Raw genomic sequence first — 22,649 nt, 5'->3', positions numbered from 1 at the left:
TTGGAACGCGCGTTTGCATACATAAGATGTTCTGGAGGAGCGGGAATACGCCCTTCTTTTGCGGTGGAGGAACACCAAAGTTTTCCGTCCTGTTTTGTCATTTTTGTGATGCCGTGGGATGAGCGAGGATATCTGAAGGTGCGTTTGAGTTGTGGCGGCGCGCAGATGGAGGAGAGTGACGCACAGACTGAGCAGTGAGGCCTGTCCTCAATCAGCCTCATTCACAGCTCCTGTATACACACACACACACACACACACACACACACACACACACAGAAATCTACAGCCATTAAAACCTAAACATCCTCTTAAATGTCAGCAAACACTCAAACACATGCCCACAGTAGCACATACTCGAGTACCCATAGCAGCAGGCGTACATACGCTGATTCACATGCTAACAACAGGGAACTCTCAGAAATTGAGACAGTCGGAAACTCTTCAGAGTATTTAGTCAAAAAGTAGCAACATTTTCTATAATAATAATAATAATAATAATAATAATAATAATGGATTGCATTTATATAGCGCTTTTCGGGGCCCTCAAAGCGCTGTGTACATCTCTGGCCTAGTGAGCCACAGGGGTTTGGGCTGTGTGAATGTGGGTGGCGAGGTTACTTTGAGCCTTGCCACCCACTCAATCCCTTATCCCCCAACCTCGATTGAAAGACCAAAAAAAAGAAAAAGGATTCAGGCGTCGGGCTGGAAGCCAGCCAGACAGCCGATGAGCTTTTCTCACGGGCCCCACCTCACCTTCCTCTCACCTCCAGCTGCTAATTTATTCACAGACCGGTCTCGAGCATTTGATTTACCCTGGCGGTAAACACGAGCGCATGTCCCAGCTACTGAGCGTTTATTTACACTTCTTAAAAAAATAAAAAGACGCCATCATGACTTGATTACATGCCGTTACAGTAAACTAATCAAATATTGCCACTGGTTTCGCAATGATAAGGGAGAAACGAGCCCAGGGTGTTGATTCCTTGGCACATCAGCGAGAGGTCATTATGTTGCTGGCGGAGTGCAGGCAGCTTGCCTATTTATTCCATATTACAAAGTGATTTGGAGGCTTGACTCTGTACTTTATTTTGTTGAAATTAGGGCTGCGAAAAGGGTGAAAGTGAGCTTCAGCCAATTTAATTGATGCTTTTATCCACAGTCAGGCTCTGGGTCTTATTAAAGGACACTCAAGTGGGATGAAGAGGTGTCTCCAAGCACAGTTTGGCTTTTACTGTGATTTTATTTTTGACCTTTTTGGTTTCAGGACAAGCCGTCGGGGCACAGGTGAGTTTGTTTCTGCGGTATAAAAGCACAAGGAAGGCAGATTTCAGAGCATTTAACAGATGCTCTTCTGTCTTTTTTCTGAGGAAGTAAGCAGATTGGATTATGTGTTGTTTTTTTTTTTTTTTACTAAAGCCTCATCCCCCTGTTAAATTGTTTATATTTATTTAAAGGCTTAAGCTTCTGGCCTGAGGTTTTTGGGGATTTTTTTTTTATAGAACTGCAAAGGTTTTATTTCTTTCCCCCTCTTTTTTTTTTTTTTTTTTTTTTCTTTAAACAGCTGTCAGATGTATTTACTTCAGATGGCAACTGAAGCAAAGCAGAAATAGGACTACTCGACTTTTAAAGACGACCAAGTAATGAAATGATTGCATTTTAAAGATCTTTGCAAAGTGATGGTATCTGATAAGGCGAGTGGGTTTAGTCCGTGCAAAAGGCTTCGCAAGTGACCCACCTGCAGCAGCGGATTTCTTTGGTACAATAGATTTAGTATATTTAATTTAGGCATATAAAACTTTACCATCATGCTATGATTTTCTTTCCTTTAAGCTCCTGACGTTCTTAAAAGTCGTTTGAATTTGAGCATCCGGAATGTCCGGGATCACAGACGGTGATTGTTTTGTTTCCTGTTCAGATTCTTTTGCCATATGATGATGATGTCACATGTCATATGGACCATCCATTTGCTGTGACACTTGTGTTTAATACTCAGATCCACTGATCTGGAAGAGCCACTGTGATTCAGGCCCTTATGTGCACTCAGATTGTGGGGAAATAAAACGTCTTCGGGACTTAAAGTTGTTCGATCGGTGCAAAAAGTGTGTCCAAAGAGCAAGTTAACACCAATATTGTCACCATTTCACAGCCACAAGGTGAAAATATGACTATATGAGAAAGTAATCATGGATTGAAGGTGAGCCTAGGATCAAAATGTAGGTAAACAATGAGACCTTTCATATGCCGTGACCTGTTTTGATCAGCCAACCAATCCTTCATGTTGACATGACCTTTAAAAATGAACCCCCAAAATTCCCTTCTTGAGGTTAAAGCCACAAATGAAACTTCTAAGGCACTAATGCTTGTTTCTGCTACTCTGCATCATAGACATTAAATTGGTGCAGCTTTGCTACTGAAAATGTGATATATCCTGTCAAGTTGATGCAACAAAAATTTGATTTTGTGACATCTGGAGCTGAGTTTTAGGCCTGAAAATTTCATGTCTGTGTCTTGTTCTTACAGACGTGAGGGCTCAAAAATGCTGAAAAAGAAAACGTTTTCACCCACCTCATAGTGTAAAACCTTTGCATTTCTTCATTAAATGCACTAATTGTATCATACATAAAAAAATCAATGATGTGATTCTGAGGGGGTCACGTGGGAACTTTTTAAAAAACGGTTGATTTATGTGGAATGACCCAAGTGGTAATAGTTCTTCATATACAGTAGCCTACTGTATACTACCGACCCCAGCCAGTCGCAGCAGCTGGATCTGCTGGGAGTTTCTCCCTGTTAAAAGGGAGTTTTTCCTTCCTACTGTCACCAAAATGCTTGTTTACAGGCGGTCATCTGATTGTTGGAATTTCCTCTGCATTATTGTGGTCTTTATCTTACAATATTAAGCACCTTGAGGTAACTGTCATTGTGATTTGTTGCTGTATAAATAAAACTGAATTGAACTATTAGAAAAAGCGTATTTGTGAGTTTCACGTGGTCACTGGTAGGTAGCATAGCAACAGCAGTGACTGTAGTGACTTGAGACATGCTCACAAAAGTATGGGATGAGTTTGTTGTTTGGACATGTGTCGTGATTACGGAGAAGGAAACATAAAGCACTTGTGAATATGGTAAATATTGTATATAACCTTGTATTTTTCTGTGTTTTTGCATGCTCTTATTGTTGTTAACCTATTAATTCCTGCTGTGTTCACTCTGCTGCTCTAACAATGTGAATTTCCCAACTCTGTGACTAATAAAGGCTATCTTATCTCATCTTATGATATGTAGATAGATAGATGTGAGGGCCAATAAGGAACAGTTCCAAACTTCCATGCAGGATACTTGGAATTATCTGCAATCAGTCGCCTGTTTGGTGAATATTTGCTAATGTGATTGTGGTCTTTCTTCGTGCAGCAGCAACAGGAGCTCCTGGCTTTGAAGCACCAGCAGGAGCTGCTGGAACATCAGAGGAAGATGGAGAACCACCGTCGGGAGCAGGAGCTGGAGAAGCAGCAGAGAGAACAGAAGCTGCTGCTGCTGAAGAACAAGGAGAGGGGCCAAGAAAGTAAGTTGAAGCAAGATAAGTGATACTGAGAGCGCTAGCAGTCAAACTGAATCTGAAGCCAAGCCTGCGCCCTGAAGCCAACTTTCCCAGTTTGAACAGCAAAATCATATGAAATCATATATTGAACCAGTATAACAGCAAATGTAACTTATTTATTTTCTCTCATCTTCAGTTCACACTTTGTCGCCACTGGTGCCTCAGTATGTCACTATCTAAGCTGATCAAAGCTCCTACAAACCTGCAGTTGTCATACAGAATTCTCTACCACATCTATACTCACAACAAAATCTGCTGTGAATCTCTGTGGGTCGTACCCAGTAATGAATTTAATCTGGGTTTAACTAAAACATAACAGGAGCCAAGTTGTGCTTGTTGCTAACCACTGTTTGTGGGAGTCTTTCCTCTGAGTTTAATAAATACCTTCAGGTTTATAGGATCCATATGAGTGTCCCCAAAGCAAGAGACTTGCGTGCATTTATGTTTTCCATAAATACATATAGAACTTAACCTACTGGGATACATCAACAGGATAACACTGAAAACAATAATTAGAGGTTGTCGTCCCCATATTAGTAGCTTACGTTATGAACAGCATTTGATTTCACACTCAGTTCAGTGTTACAGTTACAGCATATGATGTCGTGTGTAGGGTACCCACCACCACCACCACCACTGTGAACTATTGTTTCCTGTCTATACAGTCAGGAAGCTTGGTAGCATCTGCCAGAGTTATCGAGAACTCTCTGTTCAAAAGGACCGTTGTGTTTGTGCGCTTCTGTGCGTGTGTGTTTGCATGTCTGTGTATTTCCATTTTACTTGGAGAACCTGTGTATTTACTGTGGTAAACGAGCTGTATTAGCCCGGTGGCCTTGGCTGGAGCTTGGCCGAGTTGTTACCGCTGCCTGCTGGATGTCTCTCAACAGTTCATTGAAAGCAAGTGGACAGGAGTCCTTGAGAGCCGTTTACACACTATATGGAAAATGGTTACAGATCGAGGCTGCGTGTGTGTGTGTGTGTGTGTGTGTGTGTGTCCAAAAGAGCAAGAGAGAGGACTGCAGTGTTTGCTCTCACGTGTATCTGCAAGGGTGCAGTTTGTGGTCTGTAAATTTCTTAGTTTGTAGCGTTTTTCTTTCTTTCGCACACCACAGTTCTTTATCCAAGAAATGTGTTTTTTGCTGATTCACTGTAAGATGAGAGCATGGTTTTTTGATTGATTGGTTATTTTAGTAATTCATTTTAAAAATCGGGAGATAGTCGCAGTTACTTAAAGCCCACTTTTGTGTCTTTCTATTCAGCACCCCAGATTACACAGAAAACTGAGACAAACACTAATTTCTACCCAAACGTCTGAGGAAGGTCAGACATTTAAGTTTTACTGTTCAATGACTTCCAGTTGACGAGTTGATTTTAGCTTCCAGATGGGATTTATGCATAATAAGTTTAGAAAATACAAGACAACTGAACAAATTAGCCCTCTTCCTGTTAAAAGGGAGGTTTTACTTCCCACTGTTGCCAAGTCCTTGCTAATAGGGAGTCATGTGATTGTCGAGTTTCTTCTCCATTGTTTTGGGTCTTTACCTTACAAAATAAGGCAGGAAACTGTGGTTGTGATTTGGTGCTATATAAATACATTGAAATTGAAACGCTCAGTATCTCTCATTTTCAAGCAGTTTTTTGTCGACTTTTGAGAACTTTGGCTCAGTGGTGAAGTCGTGTAGAAGATAAAGATGAGACTTTCTGCAAAGAAAAAATTAATAAATCTTTGGTCCTGATTTTGACTTCTTTTCTTTATATGCTGGCAGTGATGTGGATGTTTTGTCTGAGTGGCAACAGCTTTCAGGAGAATACTGGAGCAGGTATTCATGCAATAACTGGTGTTAAATGGTACAAAGCTGTGGCAATGTTTGATTCCCCCTTAGCTTCTGGGGGCAGTGTCCTATATCTCAGGAGTCCGGACTCAGGAATCCGTAGTCAGTTGATATATGTGTGCAAGTTTTGGTTTAAGATAAAAGCTAAATCACCGCCAAACGAACTCTAAACTTTTAACCTGCATGTAGTAATCGGTTATCCAAAATTACCTGATCTGAGGATTAGGAATAAGATCTCTCCTGTTGGAGGTCTTAGCTGGGATAGTCTAGTTACACTGGAATACCAGAAGTCTCATCTTATGCCTATAGATGTTACATATGAACATGCAGATATTGTTAGGGGAATTTAAACGGGTGAGGACGAGGGACAAAACGGAGTTAGGGGATAACGTCGAGAGTCGAGAGTTAAACTTAGGCGGACGGGGAGAGTTGGAGAGCTTACTTGAAACACTGAAATACAGGTATGGCAGTGGTCACAGGCCGGCGCGAGGTAAGTCTCTGTCACAGATCCAAAGAGGGCCAGCACACAAAGAAACAGGCAGGCGGCGAGACAGGCTGGTGCAGAGGGAAAGCAGGCAGGAGACGAATCTTTAAACATGCAGCTCAGTAGCGCGGAAGCAACAGATTAATCTTGCAAAAGCACGTTACCACTTGTGGAAGCGACAATACTGCGACACCAGACGTCCGTTACTCAGCTCCATAAATGCTCCCACTGATGACGTCCGATGCGCCGCAGGTGTGCCGGAATGCCATCAAGCACCGCACCGCCTACCTGTGTCTCGAAAAGGGAAACAAAAACCCAGGAACAACAACACACATGCCCACCAACTCCTAATAGATATGTGATTACAGAGATTAGCCATTTAAAACTGGAGTCCATCAATCTATTTCCTTCCACTAATCCGATTTAGGGTGGCAGGGGGGGTCTGGAGCCTATCTTAGCTGTCATAAAGCGAGAAGCAGGCTACTCCCTGGACAAGAGGCCAACATTCACGCCCGCATTCACATGTAGAATCACCAGTTAACCTAAACCCATGCATGTCTTTGGACTGTGAGAGAAAACCAGAGTACTCACAGAGAATCCACACAAGTCTTGGATTCTAACCCAGGACTTGCTGTGAGGCAGAACTCTACCACCCACAGTATTAAAAACCTAATGAAGACAGATCAGCCAAAGACAGTATCTGCTTTGAAACATGTGTTACAGTGGAAGAGTGTAATAGGGTTTCTTTCACTCTTAAGGGCTCCTGAAGTGAAAAAGATCAAACTGATTATGATAATTGTGATGAGACATCCAACTATCGCGTCAACTACCCATGGACACTTGGCCCTTTTCCCCGCAGTCTTCCTGCAAGTTCAGTCACTGTGGCTAACTTGTTATGGTAATTACTCGTGATGTAGCATACATTCAGCTGTAATGACTTTATCCGTGGCTTTCTCTTTCAGGCGCTGTGGCCAGCACCGAGGTGAAGATGCGTCTCCAGGAGTTCGTCCTGAATAAGAAGAAGGCACTGGCCCAGCGTAGCATCAACCAAGGAGGCCTCCCCAACGACGCTCCCTACTGGTACCGGTGAGGAGCATCTTTTGTGGTGTTAGCTCAGCTAGTAATGCACATGATACACTCGACCAAAAAGCTTGTTTGACATCAAATCATTCTCCCTCCTGTCAGTGTGCGAGCCGCCACTGATTCTTTGTAATGACTGTAAGCAGCAGAAGACTCCTGAACGCATCTGCAGATCTTTCTAAGTGTAGGATGGTAATTCTGTCTCTGACAGCGGCTGAATAATGTATTGGATTGTATCTTAATCTGTCAGCGAGCTTCCTCTCCTCCACACTGTGTGAGCCCGACTGAAAGATGGATCTAGCAGGGTTATGAAACAAAGATGGCAGCGCGCACACACACATATGCTCACACACGTACACGTGATAGAGCTGCATATTGGAAGCTGATGATAGGGACCCGCTCATTGAAGACCTGGCCTTGGATGGTTATTGTAGCATCTCGGGAGCCTTTTGCAGGTGTGCACACTTGCTGTTTCCTCTTTCTAGATTTGGTGGTCTCCTGTCACATGTTTTTTATTGCCCGTCAGTGACATTGTAGACAGCGTGCTCAATGCAAGCTAAAGAATTTAATATACAAACACACATCAGTTATGTATGTATATATGTATGTGTGTGTGTGTGTGTGTGTGTGTGTGTGTGTGTGTGTACGTCTGTATATATATACACTCATATACTCTGTCCAATCACTGGACGCCAACTTTTCCTACTCGCAAGGCGTTTGCAGTCCTGGTTTTACTGTGTGAATGAAACATGAAGATGTGAGTTTAACGACAAATAGTTGAATGATGGTAAAATGGACATGGACTCGCGGTGAGTAAAGACAGTCCTCTGGGACTTTTGACACTGGGAACACAATTAAAATTCACATGTATTCATTCATACTTTACTGTCATTAATTAGTTTACTTGGAAAAAGTATATTTTCCAGTTTTGAATTGAATTTCCAGTAATATTAATTCTCAAAAACTCCTAGAACTTTGCAACTCAGGTGAGAGACTTTAGTTCAACCAGTGTAACGTGCCATCAGCTAATTGTATATTTTGTATGAAAATGTATATGTAGTTGACTTTTTTCTCTCTGTGTAAATAACTCAGAACTGTAGAATAAAAGCACAGCCTTAAATTAATATTAGCGCTCACTACTGCTGACACAGACCTGACGTATATTTAGCTTTGAAGTTCAGCCCTGGGTGTAGTACATCCGAATATTATTCCCTATGATTACATGTGTCTTTGTGCTACAACAAAAAAGGACTGAAACCACAAATTGCAAACGCAAAACCAAATAAATAACGTTACATAATCTTGATGTGTGACCCAGTGAAACACCCACAAGTGTTGACTTTCAACAGCTCAAAGTAACACAAAGTGTATCTTTCTATATCTGCCTGCTTCTCTCCTTTTCTACGCCTCTCTCTGTAATCTAAATTTCTCCACTCATTGGACTCAGTTTGGAAGAGACAAGTGTGTGCATCCACTTGTCAGGAACATGCATTTGGGTCAAAGCCAACACGGCTTAACTTTGCCTGCAAACACCACCTTATTTTGCAGGCAGTGAACAGATGGCAGCACATTTCTGTGTTCTTGCCAAGGGATTTGCATGATGCTTTAATCATAAAGATCTATGACAGCCATGAAGTTCGTTACTTTGTCTGGATTACTCATTGAGTCACGTGTACAGTGAGTTATCAGTGTTTTGCCTTGTTGCACATGTTTTGTGATCTTGGTGGCCCCTTTAATAGTGTGTGTGTGTGTGTGTGTGTGTGTGTGTGTGTGTGTGTGTGTGTGTGTGTGTGTGTGTGTGTGTGTGTGTGTGTGTGTGTGTGTGTGTGTGTGGCAGCAAAACCCAGCACAGCTCTTTGGACCAGAGCTCGCCTCCACAGACTGGCGTGTCCACCTACAACCACCCTGTGCTGGGCGTCTACAACCCCCGGGATGACTTCCCACTGCGAAAAACTGGTACGGTCCCCACACACACATACGCATGTGCATACACTTTGTTTTGGCAGTGCAGACTCATCTATTTGCTGCATGCACACATGAGAATTACACAAACACACACACACATTAAAAGTTTAATGTCCAGTAGCTGCCATGTAGACTCACATCTAGCATTATTTAGATGGCACTGAGCACTGCTCCATTAATCACATCCAGATTAGGCTGTCAGGGTCTCCCAGCATTCCCTACATGAGAGCAGTAGACAGAGTGCAAGTGTAGGTAAGTGTAGTTCAGTACAGTGAGCGCTAAGAAACATCAGCTTGACACTGATAGTTTGAATAGTAAAAAGTTACTGTTTTTTACCAAAATATGACAGCTATATTTACTTTTATTTCCTTTAATGTATTGGATATTTGAATATTAAGACTAACTGGCTTGAGGGCTATGTTAGTAGTGAAGAACTCCAATTACCTTTGGAGTTCCCCAGGGCTCTGTTCTTGGTCCTCTTAAACTTTGAATTGTTTCTTTCAGTCCCATTTCCACAGGTGCTTTTGCAGGTGTCTTTTCTTGAATGTTTATAAAGCCACTCTCCCTTTACATAACAACATAGCTCAGTGAATTTGGGTGTGGTACTACTATAATATGCCACCAAAGCAGCAAGTCAGTTGGTGAAATTTCAACTGCCTTACATCAAGTACAATGCCAAGCATAAAGCACACTACCAGTAAACTCTGGAGCAGTTTTAAAAAAAATAAACCTCTATTTAACCAGGAGAAAATAAACTCTTAAGTAGGGATGGGTATCGTTTAGGTTTTATCCGATACCAGTACCAAACCGGTACTTTTGAAACGGTGCCGGTGCTTAAATGGTACTCAAACCGGTGCTTAAAGAATGGAGAACACACAATTTGTCCAAAAACCTCTCATGTTCAGCTGTTTTTTTGTAAAAAGATAACAATGTTAACCTTTTCTGCAGCTATAGGGGATTTATGGCATCACTCTTGGCTGGAAGCAGCTTAAACAATGGAAAAAAACACAAACTTTGTCCAAAAACCTCTCATGTTTAGCTGTTTTCCACTTTTTCTTTGGTCATTTTAGCCTTTTTGGCCAGGGTGAAGGGAGCATCTGCCATCAAAAAGAAGACAGCCGCATGTAGCTATGATGATGTTTGCTAGTTCACCTTACCTGCATTAATTTAATAACGTGGTTAGCCTACTCAACGTAAATTACACACGAACAACATTAAGCTACTCACGCAGAGAAGAACGGCTGCTGCTGCCGTCATCATCCTCATCATTCCTGCTACACTGGCAGGGCTAGGGGCCAGGACTCTCCTCTTCGGGTTTTGGGGGATGTTGCTAACTCCGGGTCTGATAACAGGCATCACACCCGCAGTAGATGTGCTCGATGTGAGGTCTCGCAGCAATCTAGCAAATACGGTGCGTTTCTCGGCTTTTAAAAAAACGCCTTGCGTTGCCAGGTGTTTCATCAGATCCGAGGTGTTACCTCCTTTGCACAGTATCACCTTAAAGCACTTGTTGCAGGCTGCTGAGTTTGCATATTTTGCTGTGAAGTACAGCCAGACTTTTGACCGCTTTGCCTTGGGCATTTTTAATCTGTAGCTCAGTTCTAAAAGAACGTACGTACCTGGGCCCGCCTACTATCCTCGGAAACGTAAAATGATTGGCTAGAATAGGCTAGTGTATGACATCTCAGGAAAATAAAGCACCGAAATAAAGCATCGAAATGTGCGCTGCTTTTTGGTCTGGTTACTACCGTTTATGTCAGAACCGGTGCCATCATGGCACCGGATACCGGTACCCATCCCTACTCTTAAGATTGAATGTCTTTTACAAGAGCATCCTGGCCAAGAAGGACAGCAGTACTATTATAAGTTGCATAAATTAACAGCACATACACATACAAAACAATACACCAGGTGAGTACAAGCTTTGAGAACAGTTTGGGGAGGGTCCTTATTCTGTTCCCGCATGACTGTGATCCAGTACATAAAGTCCAAAAAAGGCATGGTTGGATGCATTTTGGTGAGTTTAACCCCATTGAACACCTTTGGGATGAACTAGATCAAAAGTTGTGAGTCCAGTATCAGTGTCTGACCTCACAAATGCTCTTCTGGATGAATGGGTAAAGCTTTCCACAGATTTATTCCAAACTCTTGTAGAAATCCTTCCCAGAGGGGTGGAAGCTTTTGTAGCTGCAAAGGGGGCACCAACACCATACTGATGCCTGGGGTTGTAGGATAGGATAGCATAAAAGCTTTAGTAAATTTAATGTGTAGGTGGCTGAATACCTTTTTCACATAGTGTATGTAAGATATGTACACACAAGCACAGCATGCACTTCTTATTGTCAAGAAACTAAAACAGATTCACAGAGCTGAAAGTTTTGTTTCACATTCGGTACTCATCATGTCAAAAAGAATTAAAGCAGTTAAAACTGCTGAACACACCACAGAAATAGATAAAAGTTTACTTGTGGTGTACAATCTGTCATTCTTTGGGTCTGCTGCTCAAACATCAGATGTCTTTAAAGCTTTAGCGAGTAAAACCAGCTGTGTTCAGCGTGCCTTTGTCAGGTGTGTGTGTGTGTAGCTCTGTGTGGGTGTGCGAAGTGCGAGTGGTGTGTGCGGTGGTGTAGCCGTGAAGCAGCGGTCGTCTTACAGTGCAATTATTCACTTAGCCCAGCCGCTCCAGCCCTGTTGACTCTGAGCCTTCAGGCTGCTGGCTACGACAACAGATAGACCACAGTTGACACTGGCCCACACAGCTGCATTCCACCCTGGGAGAGCAGCAGAAGGAGAGGAAAGTGAGGGAGAAAGAGGCGAGTAACACGAAGAAAGAAAAGGAGATAATGAGTAGAAATGAGTGAAAACAGAAAAAGGAGAATGAAGAAGGTGCTTGCTAGCTTCGCTGATCATTTCCTTGAGAAAGATGATTAGAGCATAGAAAATGAGAGCTGGCATGCAGGATTTAAACTAAATCCAGCAAGTGGCACGATGATTACACACTTAGCAAAATCTGCTTTATGTGCAGAATGGAAAAAAAGAAAGAAAAAAACTGGAAGATGGCAGAGAGGGAAAAGATCGTCCCTGGAGTGTCAGCCCGTCCCTGGATTTCTATAAGGCTGAGGATTGTGCTCTGCTGCCGAGAGAGAGGGGAACCTGTGCCACCCTGATATTTGCCCACAGCACTGACGTGCTTTGCGGGGTTTACTTATGGTAATGGCAGCTTGGTAGAGTTTAGAGGCTCTTTTATATCACCGCCAGGCCATAAAATAGAGGACTGGAACCCAGAACTCCCAGCAACGGCCGAAGGAAGCAACAACGCTCTTTTGTGCATCTCCCTGTCGTCCTTTTTACCATTTTACAGTGCAACGACAGAACAAGCCAAAAAGTTTGCTTTCTTTTTGAGTCCCGGCTGATTTGGTGACAACTGTGGTTACTTCTTGAACAGCGTGAGATTTAAGATTTAATGCAAGCAAATCTGTAAGCAGTAAAACAGACTCATTGTTTTCATGCTTTCCTTATGGCAGCAAGCAGCCTTTCACCTGTAATTCTTCGTCCATAAGTTCACTTTGACTACTTCTAATCTACACATAAGACTATGCAGAATGTTACAGCATGGAACAAGTCCCAGAAATGTTTTAGCTTTTGGTGCACTTGTTCTCCAAGTTCCATTGTACACTCAGTGTGTGGAGAGCAAAAAAAGGAACCATATTTGCTGGAAATTGTATCTCAAAACCACCCAAATGTCATCAGGTGATTTTTTCTTTTTATACTTGTCTAACAACAGAACAGGAAGTCTACACCAGACGACATTTCAACTTATTAAAGGCCAAGCTGTGGGAAAGGTGCAAAATTGTAACTATACACATGGTTTAAGTTCTAAGCAAGCTAAAGGTGTAAAAGGTAGAAGAGTCAAGTGACACAAGGTGTTTCCTGAGGACCTTTTGTCCCAGAACATCAAGTGCATTCACTGTACCGTCCGTCTACAGAGGAGACGATGAACATGTGCGTCTCATGCTGTCTTCAGAAATGCTGTGCACTTTCTTCCACATTCACTCTGCTGTCGTTACAAAGAAAAGCTGGTGTCAAACACCAAAGAAACACGCTGGCGCTGCTTCTTGGCCTGACCATCCCACTACAGTGTGGTATGGGCAGGTGACGCCTTTGTCACTGCAAAACCAACCGTGGTCGAGAACCGTTGCTTCCTGTTGCAAACTTCAGAGGCATTTGCAAAGCCAGCTAATAGGGGATTTGAGTCTTTGACACTATTGCTGTTTGCATTCAGGGGTGAAAGAGCATGACATGAACAATGCCCCTGTCTAGAACATGTCCTCACACACCAATAAAGATATGAGAGGGGAAAACAAAGTGAAGCCTTCTTGTCTTTTCACTGATGAGCGAGGCTGTTTTGTGGCCTCACTGGGCAGCATGTCCATGTGGAATACAATAACACATACAGTTCATGCTGCTGCTTGATAACTGGACCGTATAAATCTCCCGTATATACACAAAGCAACATGCGGCTGTGGGGGCGTCACTCACTGAATGCTAGCTGGGCGCCCTGGTTAAGGCCCCGTTTAACAGGGCCACAATACACCATTTATGTAGCGATATCGCTCTGATTGCGTGTGCTCAAGCTTTTCACAGGCTTATAATACAACTTTCAGACTATCACTAGTCGGAGTTTGCAATTTTGAACAGCAAACTTAAAAAAATAAATTAATATAAAATTAATTAGCCTGTTCTGTGCAATGATTGCCAAAATTAGAGAATGAAGATGGGTCCAAGAAACATGATAATGCAGCCTTAGATATAACCGATTCCCTTAACACCGCGTGTGTTTTCATGAGCACCACATTTGGTCTTGTTTTCTCTTTAGCCCTCTCAAAGAGCAGAGAAAACCTATTTTCACAGTTATTGACATTTTTCGTCAATTCCCCTCGGCTTTGACTTTTAAAAATGTCTTTCCTCTGCTAATAACGAACCAGAAATCTAATTACTCAAAGGGCCACTTGTTATCCTTCCTTCTTCTGTCGTGCCGTTGCTTTGTTTTCCGTACTAATAGGCATTTTCTTTTCTGTATTTTCAAATTCTAAGAAAAACAAGATCTGTCATGAATCTTCAAAGATGTAAATGAAATGACGACTCAGAAAGGAGTTATTTCTGATTTGATGGATGCATTTATTCAATCTCTTTCTCCTCAAAAGGTCGTGCTCATTCAATATTGATCATGACAGAAGACATGTTTCTTTATACTTTGCTTTCAAGAAGATAGACTTTGTCTGAGGGTTTTTTTTAATGGTTATATCCAGTAGTTCCCCGGTTGCCTAAAGGTTTTTCAGAGTTTTTCTTGAGTGTCTTCAGCCATGTGAAAAACACGGCGGAGCCTCTGTCATGGTTTGTGACTGCATTTCAGTCAGTGGTGTTGGAGATCTTGTCAAAATTGATGAAATTATGAATACAGAAAAGTATAATCAGATTTTCATCCACTATGCAATAGAATCAGGCGTGTCCGATTGACACTGGCTTCAGTTTTCACCATGACATGCTCCTAAACACACTGCCAATGCGATTAAAGCATACCTAGACAGAGACCAGTCACGGTTTGGCCTCCTCAAAGCCAGAACCTCAGCATTACTGACACTTAACAAAAGTTTTGAATGTCCTTGAAGAAGGACAACCAAGGCAACCTTGCATAAAGAGTTCAGGCTGTTGAACATTAAAGCTTATCATACGAAATATTAACTTTCAAACTCGTCAGAATTGTGTAAATCATGTTTTTAACCTTATACAGTTTTTCCATACATGTGACCAAAGGGGAGTAGATCAAGACTTTTGTACAGTACTGTAGATACTAGGGGTGCAACGATACTGATATTGAACCGTTCGATACAGTGCTTTCGGTTCGGTACGCATATGTATCGAACAATACAAAATTTTTAATTTATTTGATCAACTTTTCTTCTGACGATGCTGTCTGTGTTGAGAGCTCAGTGGATCTGCGTTCGACTACTCCGCCTAGGCTGCACTGTCGAGCGCAGATCCACTGAGTGCAGCGCAAGCTAGCGAGACAGAAGCTAAGCTCGTTGCAACATGGCAAATTGAACCTCCCCCACCCTCATTCAGATCTGGCGTTTGGAACTATTTTGGTTTTCATGTAACGCATGACCCTGAAGGTAAGCGCGTCATGGACTAAAGTAAAACAGTATGTCGGATGTGCCACGCAATGCTCAATTACATGGGTGGGAACTAGTGCGTTAGCGCAGTTTGCTCGTTAACGTGTTGACGGCGTCCAGCCCCACGCACGGGGCGATCCGCGGTAGCTCATTAACGGAGATTTGCCGTGTTGTGGCGTTAACGTCATTTCAGATTAATGCTGACAGCACTAGTTGGAACACAACGAATATGACTGCACATTTACTCCGACATCATCCTAGTGCAAAGACAAGTGGAAGCAGACAAAAACAACAAGCACGCATGCTACAAACTTTACCCGAGTCATTTAGACAGCCGTTAGCACAGGATTCTCCTTATGGGGACCTGATATGTTCAATATGCTGCTGAGAATATAGCCCAGAAGAAGGGTATAGTAGAGCTTTTATTTTGGAAAGAGCCATTTCTCTGTAATAAACTCTTTTCCAAAGATGAGTGATTTCTCCATCAGATTTATTTTTTTATTACTTTGTTTCTGCAACATTAAATTTAAAAACTGTACTTTTGAGTTAAAATACATATTTATAATTTTAATAAATGACAAATTAAAAAAGCATGAACATTTTTTTGTATCGAAAAAATATCGAGCTGTGACACCAAAGTATAGAACCGAACCGTGAATTTTGTGTATCGTTGCACCCCTAGTAGATAAAGTAGTTTTACTACTAGAACAAATATTAAAACAGAACATATCAGAATCTCTTGTTGTGCTTGGTGAAAAGTGATGAAATACACCGCAACATTCACAGCATTCAAAAAGTCAAAAGCCTTAATCAACAGCCTTCATTTTGACCAAATATTGTATTTGTTATGACAAAGACCCTTTTGTTTTTGGTTTGCAGTTGCTTAATTTAGATCTAAAATCTAAAGCAGAGTCACAGAGTTTTTATTGGATTTGTAGTAAATTGGCTTTGAAAACCACCTCCCCTCAACGTTAATTGGTTTGACTCCATCTGGACTGAGCTCTCCTTCCCACTTTGTGTTACTGTACCTTCACACCTCATATTTCACACTTGTGTCTTCTCCACACATTTATTTTTACTTGACACTGCAAACGGGAACAAGTTCATCTGTGATCGTTTCCCAAAAGGAACAGTTGCTCCGGTGATGGTAGCTTCTGGGTGCTTTTACCTATCCTGTCAGTCTTAAAAGAGATATAGTAGACGATTAAACTGGTTATGTCATAATAAAGGTTAGAAGTGCCCTGTTTTTGATTTATCTATCCTCTGATGACTGAAAATTGGATAATAAATAGAAAAATTATCCAAGGTTGCTGATTGGCAGGGTAAAATAAACCGAGCATTAGCCTTCATGGTCTGAGCCATGAAGGCTAATGAGGTGACATGCCGTTCCCTTCTGTCAGTATCCATTCACAAGTCCGTGACAGCGTACACAAAAGACGAAAAGACCTTTAGCCTGTCAGACACGGCTCCCAAATTGGAGCTAATTGCTTTTTAGCCACAATGTCTTTGGGAAAATCAGAATTTGGCTTGTTCGAAAGCATCTCAGTAGGTGGGGGGTAAGCTGAAAGTCTGCGTGACTGTAGCTCAGGTAACTCTCACTTCCTGCCGATTGATTCATCCAAAGCTGCACTGCTGCCAGTTATCTGTTTAACATCAAGGAGGTTTGACAGGGGTGCTGCTCCTCAGCTGGTGTTGGCAAGAAACCAAAATATCCCATTTACCAGAGGTGACAGAAGTGGAGGTTAGTGCTGCGGTGCAGTGATTTCCAACCAGGGCTGTGAGAACGTCAAGGGTTACTTCACAGGGGGAACATGGAAAGATTAGTTTAATTATCGTGGTTCGCTAAAGAATTGAGCGAACCCGAAGAAGTTTGAGCAGAAAAGTTGACACTTATTGTATTGGACAGGAAGTGCAAAACAGCAGCCATGATGCTTTTTAAATATTTGATGCATTGGTTTCCAGACAATAAAGTATAGAGAAGTCATTAAAAACATCTCATCTCATCTGCCTTCTTTCGATGTGGAGTAGTGGTTCCACGCTGACTAAAGCCGGGCATACACTGTGCGATTTTTGGCCCATTTTGAGATGATTTTTCAGTTGTGCGACCGTTTTGGGGATCGGCCTGAGTTTCACCTTAATCGTGTGTCGTGCATCGTGTAGTATACATGTGGTAATGAGAAGCGATCAACAAGAGTTGGATGGACATTGCTGCTCAATCACAGCTGCCTGGTCAATGTTTTTATTAGCAATTTAGCAAAGTTGATGGTTGTGTGTGTCTGTGTGAGTGAAAGACAGAGGGAGAGCGAGAGACAGAGTTTGTGTTATAACCTTCATGTTATGGACGCACAGTGTGAGCACTCAGGTCGCATCAGAGCATCGGGCCGTATAGTGTGAGACCTGCATCGTGACCTATGAACTTCTCACCCCTGCAATTCAATCGTACAGTTTGAGCAGGAGCTGAATAACAAGACTGAAAAAATCGCACAGTGTTTGTCCAGCTTAAGTCAAATAACTGAATCTTCACCCTGTCTCTAAGGGAGTAGCCAGACACCTCTCAGAGAAACCTTATTTCTGTCACTCGTATCCACTCGTATCCATTATTTAGGTGACCACAGAACTCGTCACCATAGGAGAAGGTAGAGACGTAGGTTGACATGCTAAAGTTTAAGCTAAGTAGCTTTGGATTTGCATGACCTTTCTGAGAATTCAACAAGAAGCAGTTAAACACTTCAGTACAAGTACATACAGGTCATAAACACGAATGCATTAATCAAAAACCTCTTGAAAATGTTAATTCGAAATGAATTAGTGTCATGTAGAAACTGTATTTTAAGTTTTTCTCATTTCAGTAGCTTATCAAAGCTTTCTTCATTAAGGTATTTATGCACTTACTATAACAGAGTTCAAATTGGATTTCAAAAAAAGAATTTGGTCTCTTTTCAATCTTCTTTCAGCATCTGAGCCCAACCTGAAGCTGCGCTCCCGGCTGAAGCAGAAGGTAAGCGAGCGTAGGAGCAGTCCGCTGCTGCGTCGCCGAGACAGTCCCATCACCACCGCCAAGAAACGCTCGCTCGACATGGCAGGTACGAGGCAAGCAAACGGCTCGCTCAGAGAGTTTTATTCCACACTGCTGCTGGTTTCTTGTGTGTTTGATTTGTGTGTCTGCGCGCGTTTCAGACTCGGCATGTAGCAGCGCACCCGGCTCGGGCCCAAGCTCTCCAAATAACAGCTCCAACAACATCCCTAATGAGAACGGCATCACTGTGTCAGTCTCCAACAACACGGAGGTAACACACACGCATACATTTGCTTATATCTCGTGCTGTTATAGATGCCATTTATCTTTTTGTTGTTGTTCTTGTAATTTTAGCATAAAACTTATTAAGCCTGATCTCTGAAATTGTAGCCTGGCTCCTTTGTGCCAGCGATGTGCTGCAGGTTCTCTTATTAGCTTTAAAACATTGCAGCCTGGAGTATGTATGAAGGCTGTGATTGAGGGATGTTCGGATTATTGTTCTGTGGACAAGGAGGCAGGCTGAGGAGCTGGCAAGATGCTATTTGTGGCAGCCATTAGGGGCACTCAGGCAGTGTGGAGGAGGCTTCTGTCCGTGACAATTTTACATCAGCAGTGAGGGTGCAAATGTAGATCTTTCCCCGTGTGTGGACTTTTTCTTCTGTGTGCTGTTTTTTTTTTTTTTTTTGTTATCTGTGTGCAGGAGGTTTTTTTCCATGATGCAAACAAAGATAAATCATTTAAATGTGTTTTCCAGGCATCTTTGGCCCAGAGGCTGTGCAGCGGTGCTGATCGTGGCTCCGTTAGCCAGCTGTCCCTCTACACTTCCCCATCTTTACCCAACATCACCCTGGGGCTGCCAGCCACTGCCACGGCCACTGCTGCTTCTAATGTAAGGAGGAAACTTGACTGAACAGCTTGCAGACTGTGCATCTATCTAACTGTGAATTTGTTTTGTTTAGAGTGCACTGTCTCCAACTATTTATTCAAATATGCTTGCACGCTCTTTTCTCTTCCTCTTGTCCAGGTGACCTCAGCCCAACAGGATGGAGGCCTGCAGCCGGCCCTCTCCCTCAGCCCTCCATTCCTCTCCGGTGGCCACTTGACCCCCTACTTGGCCGAGGCTGGAGCAGGAACAGGCGGGCACGGTGCACACAGTCCCCTGCTCCAACACATGGTGCTCATGGAGCAGAGTCCAGCACAGAGCCCCCTGGTGACAGGTAGGGGAAACAATTCAGCTTTTATTAAATACCTTAAAGCATAGACTATATATACATGAAAGATGGCGATAGCCACTGGTTTCCAAATTAGCTATTTTTTTGCAATTACTATAGTGATTTGAAGGCCGATATGACCGCATCTGGATGAGAAGGTAGACCTCGGGTGTTACCTGAACCCTGGGGACAGCAAGCTGCCTCCGTTAGATAAACAGGCTTAAAACAACTTATACTTGGAGGAGAAAACAGACAGCTGCTTCCCTGGAGTGTCTTTTAAATAAAACTGAATATTGAACAAGATAAAAGAGCACTCAAAGTGGCTAGATCCTTAGCAATGGGTTTGTAAACCTTAAGTATGCTTTGTGTAGTTATCACCCAACTGTGAGCTCATATCTTGAAGGTTCAAACTCAGCCCTGGGGCAATCATCTTGGTTTTTGGGGGATAGACAAGCGGGTGTTGGTATTTACTGATGCTACCAAGGAGCATCCATAGACACTAATAGATAATGTGTAAATAAACATGCCACTGAAAAGGCAAAAGATTTCTTTGACAGTCGCACAATCAGCCATGTAATTTTGTGTTGCTTTTTGATTCATTAGTGACGGAGTCCTTGTGCCTTACTGTTTTCAGAGGAATGTTTTTTTGTTTGATTAAGTTATTTAACACTGAACCATGAAACATTCAAGCATGTGTCTGCACAGACAAGTTAGCAAAGAGCAAGTTTTTAATTATATCTTTAAGGACTTTGCAAGTAGCAGCATGATTAGCTAAAGATATAAAATTGTTTTGTTTTGTTTTTTGCACCAACAAGTTAATTCCCAAAGAGACATTAGCTGAAAACTTGGTGTGTCTTAGCATGTTGTGCAGTGGGTCATAAAAAATTTGAGGACCCTGGACAGAGGTCGTCTAGGATGGGTGTCAAAGAGCCATTCTTAAGTAAGGGAAACATTGTCAGTATCAATGTTCCCTCTAAGCTGCACGTGAGCAGTTGCGCACTGCTGGCACGTCTCTGCGCACAAAAAAAAATCTAACCTGAATTGAAATGAAAATAAATACGTTAACAATTCTGTTTTGCAGTGTTAGTCAGTAAGTGACTAGCTGCTCCTGTATGGGATTAGAACGATGCCACCTTATCCCACAGTCCAGCCAATCATGCGATTCATTATTCATTTAGCGCAAATCTTGTGTAGTTAGTGTGTAGTGTAGTCAATAGTTTTGTTGTGTGTGTCAGAACAATGAGGCGACTGCTGAATGTTACAGGTGTTACAGCAGTGACACATCTGCTGCTGTCAGGCCTGCAGGTATCAGGCTGTTGTTCTCCTTTATCTCATAGTGGACAGAAATTATTTTTTGTTGTGGCACAAATAATTTGTGTGGCATCAGATTTGATGCAGAACAGCTGATTGTTCTGTAAATAGTTTGAAATGTTTATTTAAAAAACGCCTTGGCTGCATTTTTAGGTAAACAGCTGCAAAAAAACTTTGTTGTTTGCATAACTCAGTTACTTTTTTGAAGAAGTAACTATATAATTAATTGCCCAACATTGGTCATTATTTACTGTATTTTGCAGACAGAGTTACAGACTCTCTCCCAGACCACAGACTCATAATACAAGTCAGAGCTTTATAAAAAAAAAAATATATATATATATATATGTGTATGTATGTATATATGTGTGTATGTATGTATATATGTGTGTGTGTATGTATATATGTGTGTGTGTGTATGTATATATGTGTGTGTGTGTATGTATATATGTGTGTGTGTGTATGTATATATGTGTGTGTGTGTATGTATATATGTGTGTGTGTGTATGTATATATGTGTGTGTGTGTATGTATATATGTGTGTGTGTGTATGTATATGTGTGTGTGTGTATGTATATGTGTGTGTGTGTATGTATATATGTGTGTGTGTGTATGTATATGTGTGTGTGTGTGTATGTATATGTGTGTGTGTGTATGTATACGTGTGTGTGTGTGTGTATACGTATACATACGTATATACGTATGTATACGTATATGTGTGTATATGTACATACGTATATGTGTGTGTATACGTATATGTGTGTGTGTGTATGTATACGTATATGTGTGTGTGTGTATGTATACGTGTGTGTGTGTGTGTATACGTATACATACGTATATACGTATGTATACGTATATGTGTGTATATGTACATACGTATATGTGTGTGTATACGTATATGTGTGTGTGTGTGTGTATATGTGTGTGTGTGTGTGTGTGTGTGTATGTATTTTTTTTTTTTTTTTTTTTTTTTACTTCCAATTGTGTTAACATGCTACAGGTCATGAACAAGAATATTTTAAATTTTCATTGTAAGTGGGCTAAAGCAGTTAATTAAAAGTAGTCTAACATAAATGCTGTAATTTGATTATTTTAATAAACATGTGACCTGGATGGATTGGATGCTGGCGTGACCACAGTGCACACGTCTGCTGTCGCTCACAGTGGTCCAAGGGACGCTCAGGGAGTTTGTGTGTTCGCTCAGACACATGAAATATTAGAGGGAACATTGGTCAGTATGTATGGTAGAGGTAAGGAGAGCGCTACAGCAGTGAATGTACAAGCATCTGTAAAACACGGTGGAGGCTCTGTCATGATTTGGAGCTGCATTTCAGCCAGTGATGTGGGAAATCTTGGAAAATTTGATGGATCCCTCAGAGCCCGGACCCCGACATTATTGAAACAGTGTGGGATCATCCTGACAGAGAACAAAAGGCAGCCTAATCCGAAGAAGAGCTTTGAATGTCCTTCAGGAAGCCTGGAGAACTATCCCTGAAGACTGCTTAAAGAAATTACCGAAAGCTCCCTAAGAGAGTCCAGGCTATGTTGAAGAATAAAGTTGGGCCATACCAAATATTGACTTTTGACCATTTATTTTTGCATGTTTCAATAAGCCACTTAAGCTATTTTCCGTTTTCCTAGCAAAATATAAAGAAATGAAGGACAGCTGAAGACTTGCACAGTGCTGTATAACACTTCAACCTCTAGCAGGGGTAGCTGAGAAAAAGCAACAAAAGAATCAAATGCAACGTAAACGAAAAGTAAAAATATTCATTTTTGCTCCTGAAACCATCTGGTTTCACACGCACACACGCATGCACGCACACACATGCACGCACACACACATGCACGCATGCACGCACACACGCATGCACGCACACACGCATGCACGCACACACGCATGCACGCACACACGCACGCATGCACGCACGCACACGCAAGCACACACACACACGCATGGACGTGCAGAAAAATAAAAC

At 42.0% G+C, this 22,649-nt stretch overlaps 1 protein-coding gene across 6 annotated transcripts in view; it reads left to right on the top strand.

Moving 5' to 3' along the window:
- The window catches only part of LOC146360641 (histone deacetylase 4-like), an 80,837-nt gene that overhangs the window by 39,797 nt on the left and 18,391 nt on the right, over window positions 1–22,649 (top strand). For all 6 annotated transcript variants that reach the window (XM_084921228.1, XM_084921230.1, XM_084921227.1 and 3 more), the window contains 7 exons: window positions 3,412–3,562; window positions 6,877–7,000; window positions 8,832–8,950; window positions 18,087–18,215; window positions 18,310–18,419; window positions 18,903–19,037; window positions 19,173–19,365. In XM_084921228.1, coding sequence (XP_084777354.1) covers window positions 3,412–3,562; window positions 6,877–7,000; window positions 8,832–8,950; window positions 18,087–18,215; window positions 18,310–18,419; window positions 18,903–19,037; window positions 19,173–19,365 — 961 coding nt within the window. The remainder of the gene's footprint in view (window positions 1–3,411; window positions 3,563–6,876; window positions 7,001–8,831; window positions 8,951–18,086; window positions 18,216–18,309; window positions 18,420–18,902; window positions 19,038–19,172; window positions 19,366–22,649) is intronic.

This window comes from Perissodus microlepis, chromosome 23 (assembly GCF_051167445.1).
Source record: "Perissodus microlepis isolate ML-2025 ecotype Zambia chromosome 23, ASM5116744v1, whole genome shotgun sequence".
Classification (NCBI taxonomy): Eukaryota; Metazoa; Chordata; class Actinopteri; order Cichliformes; family Cichlidae; genus Perissodus; species Perissodus microlepis.
The sequence above is the reverse complement of the archived record's forward strand: the minus strand, read 5'-3'. Positions and strand labels throughout refer to the sequence as shown.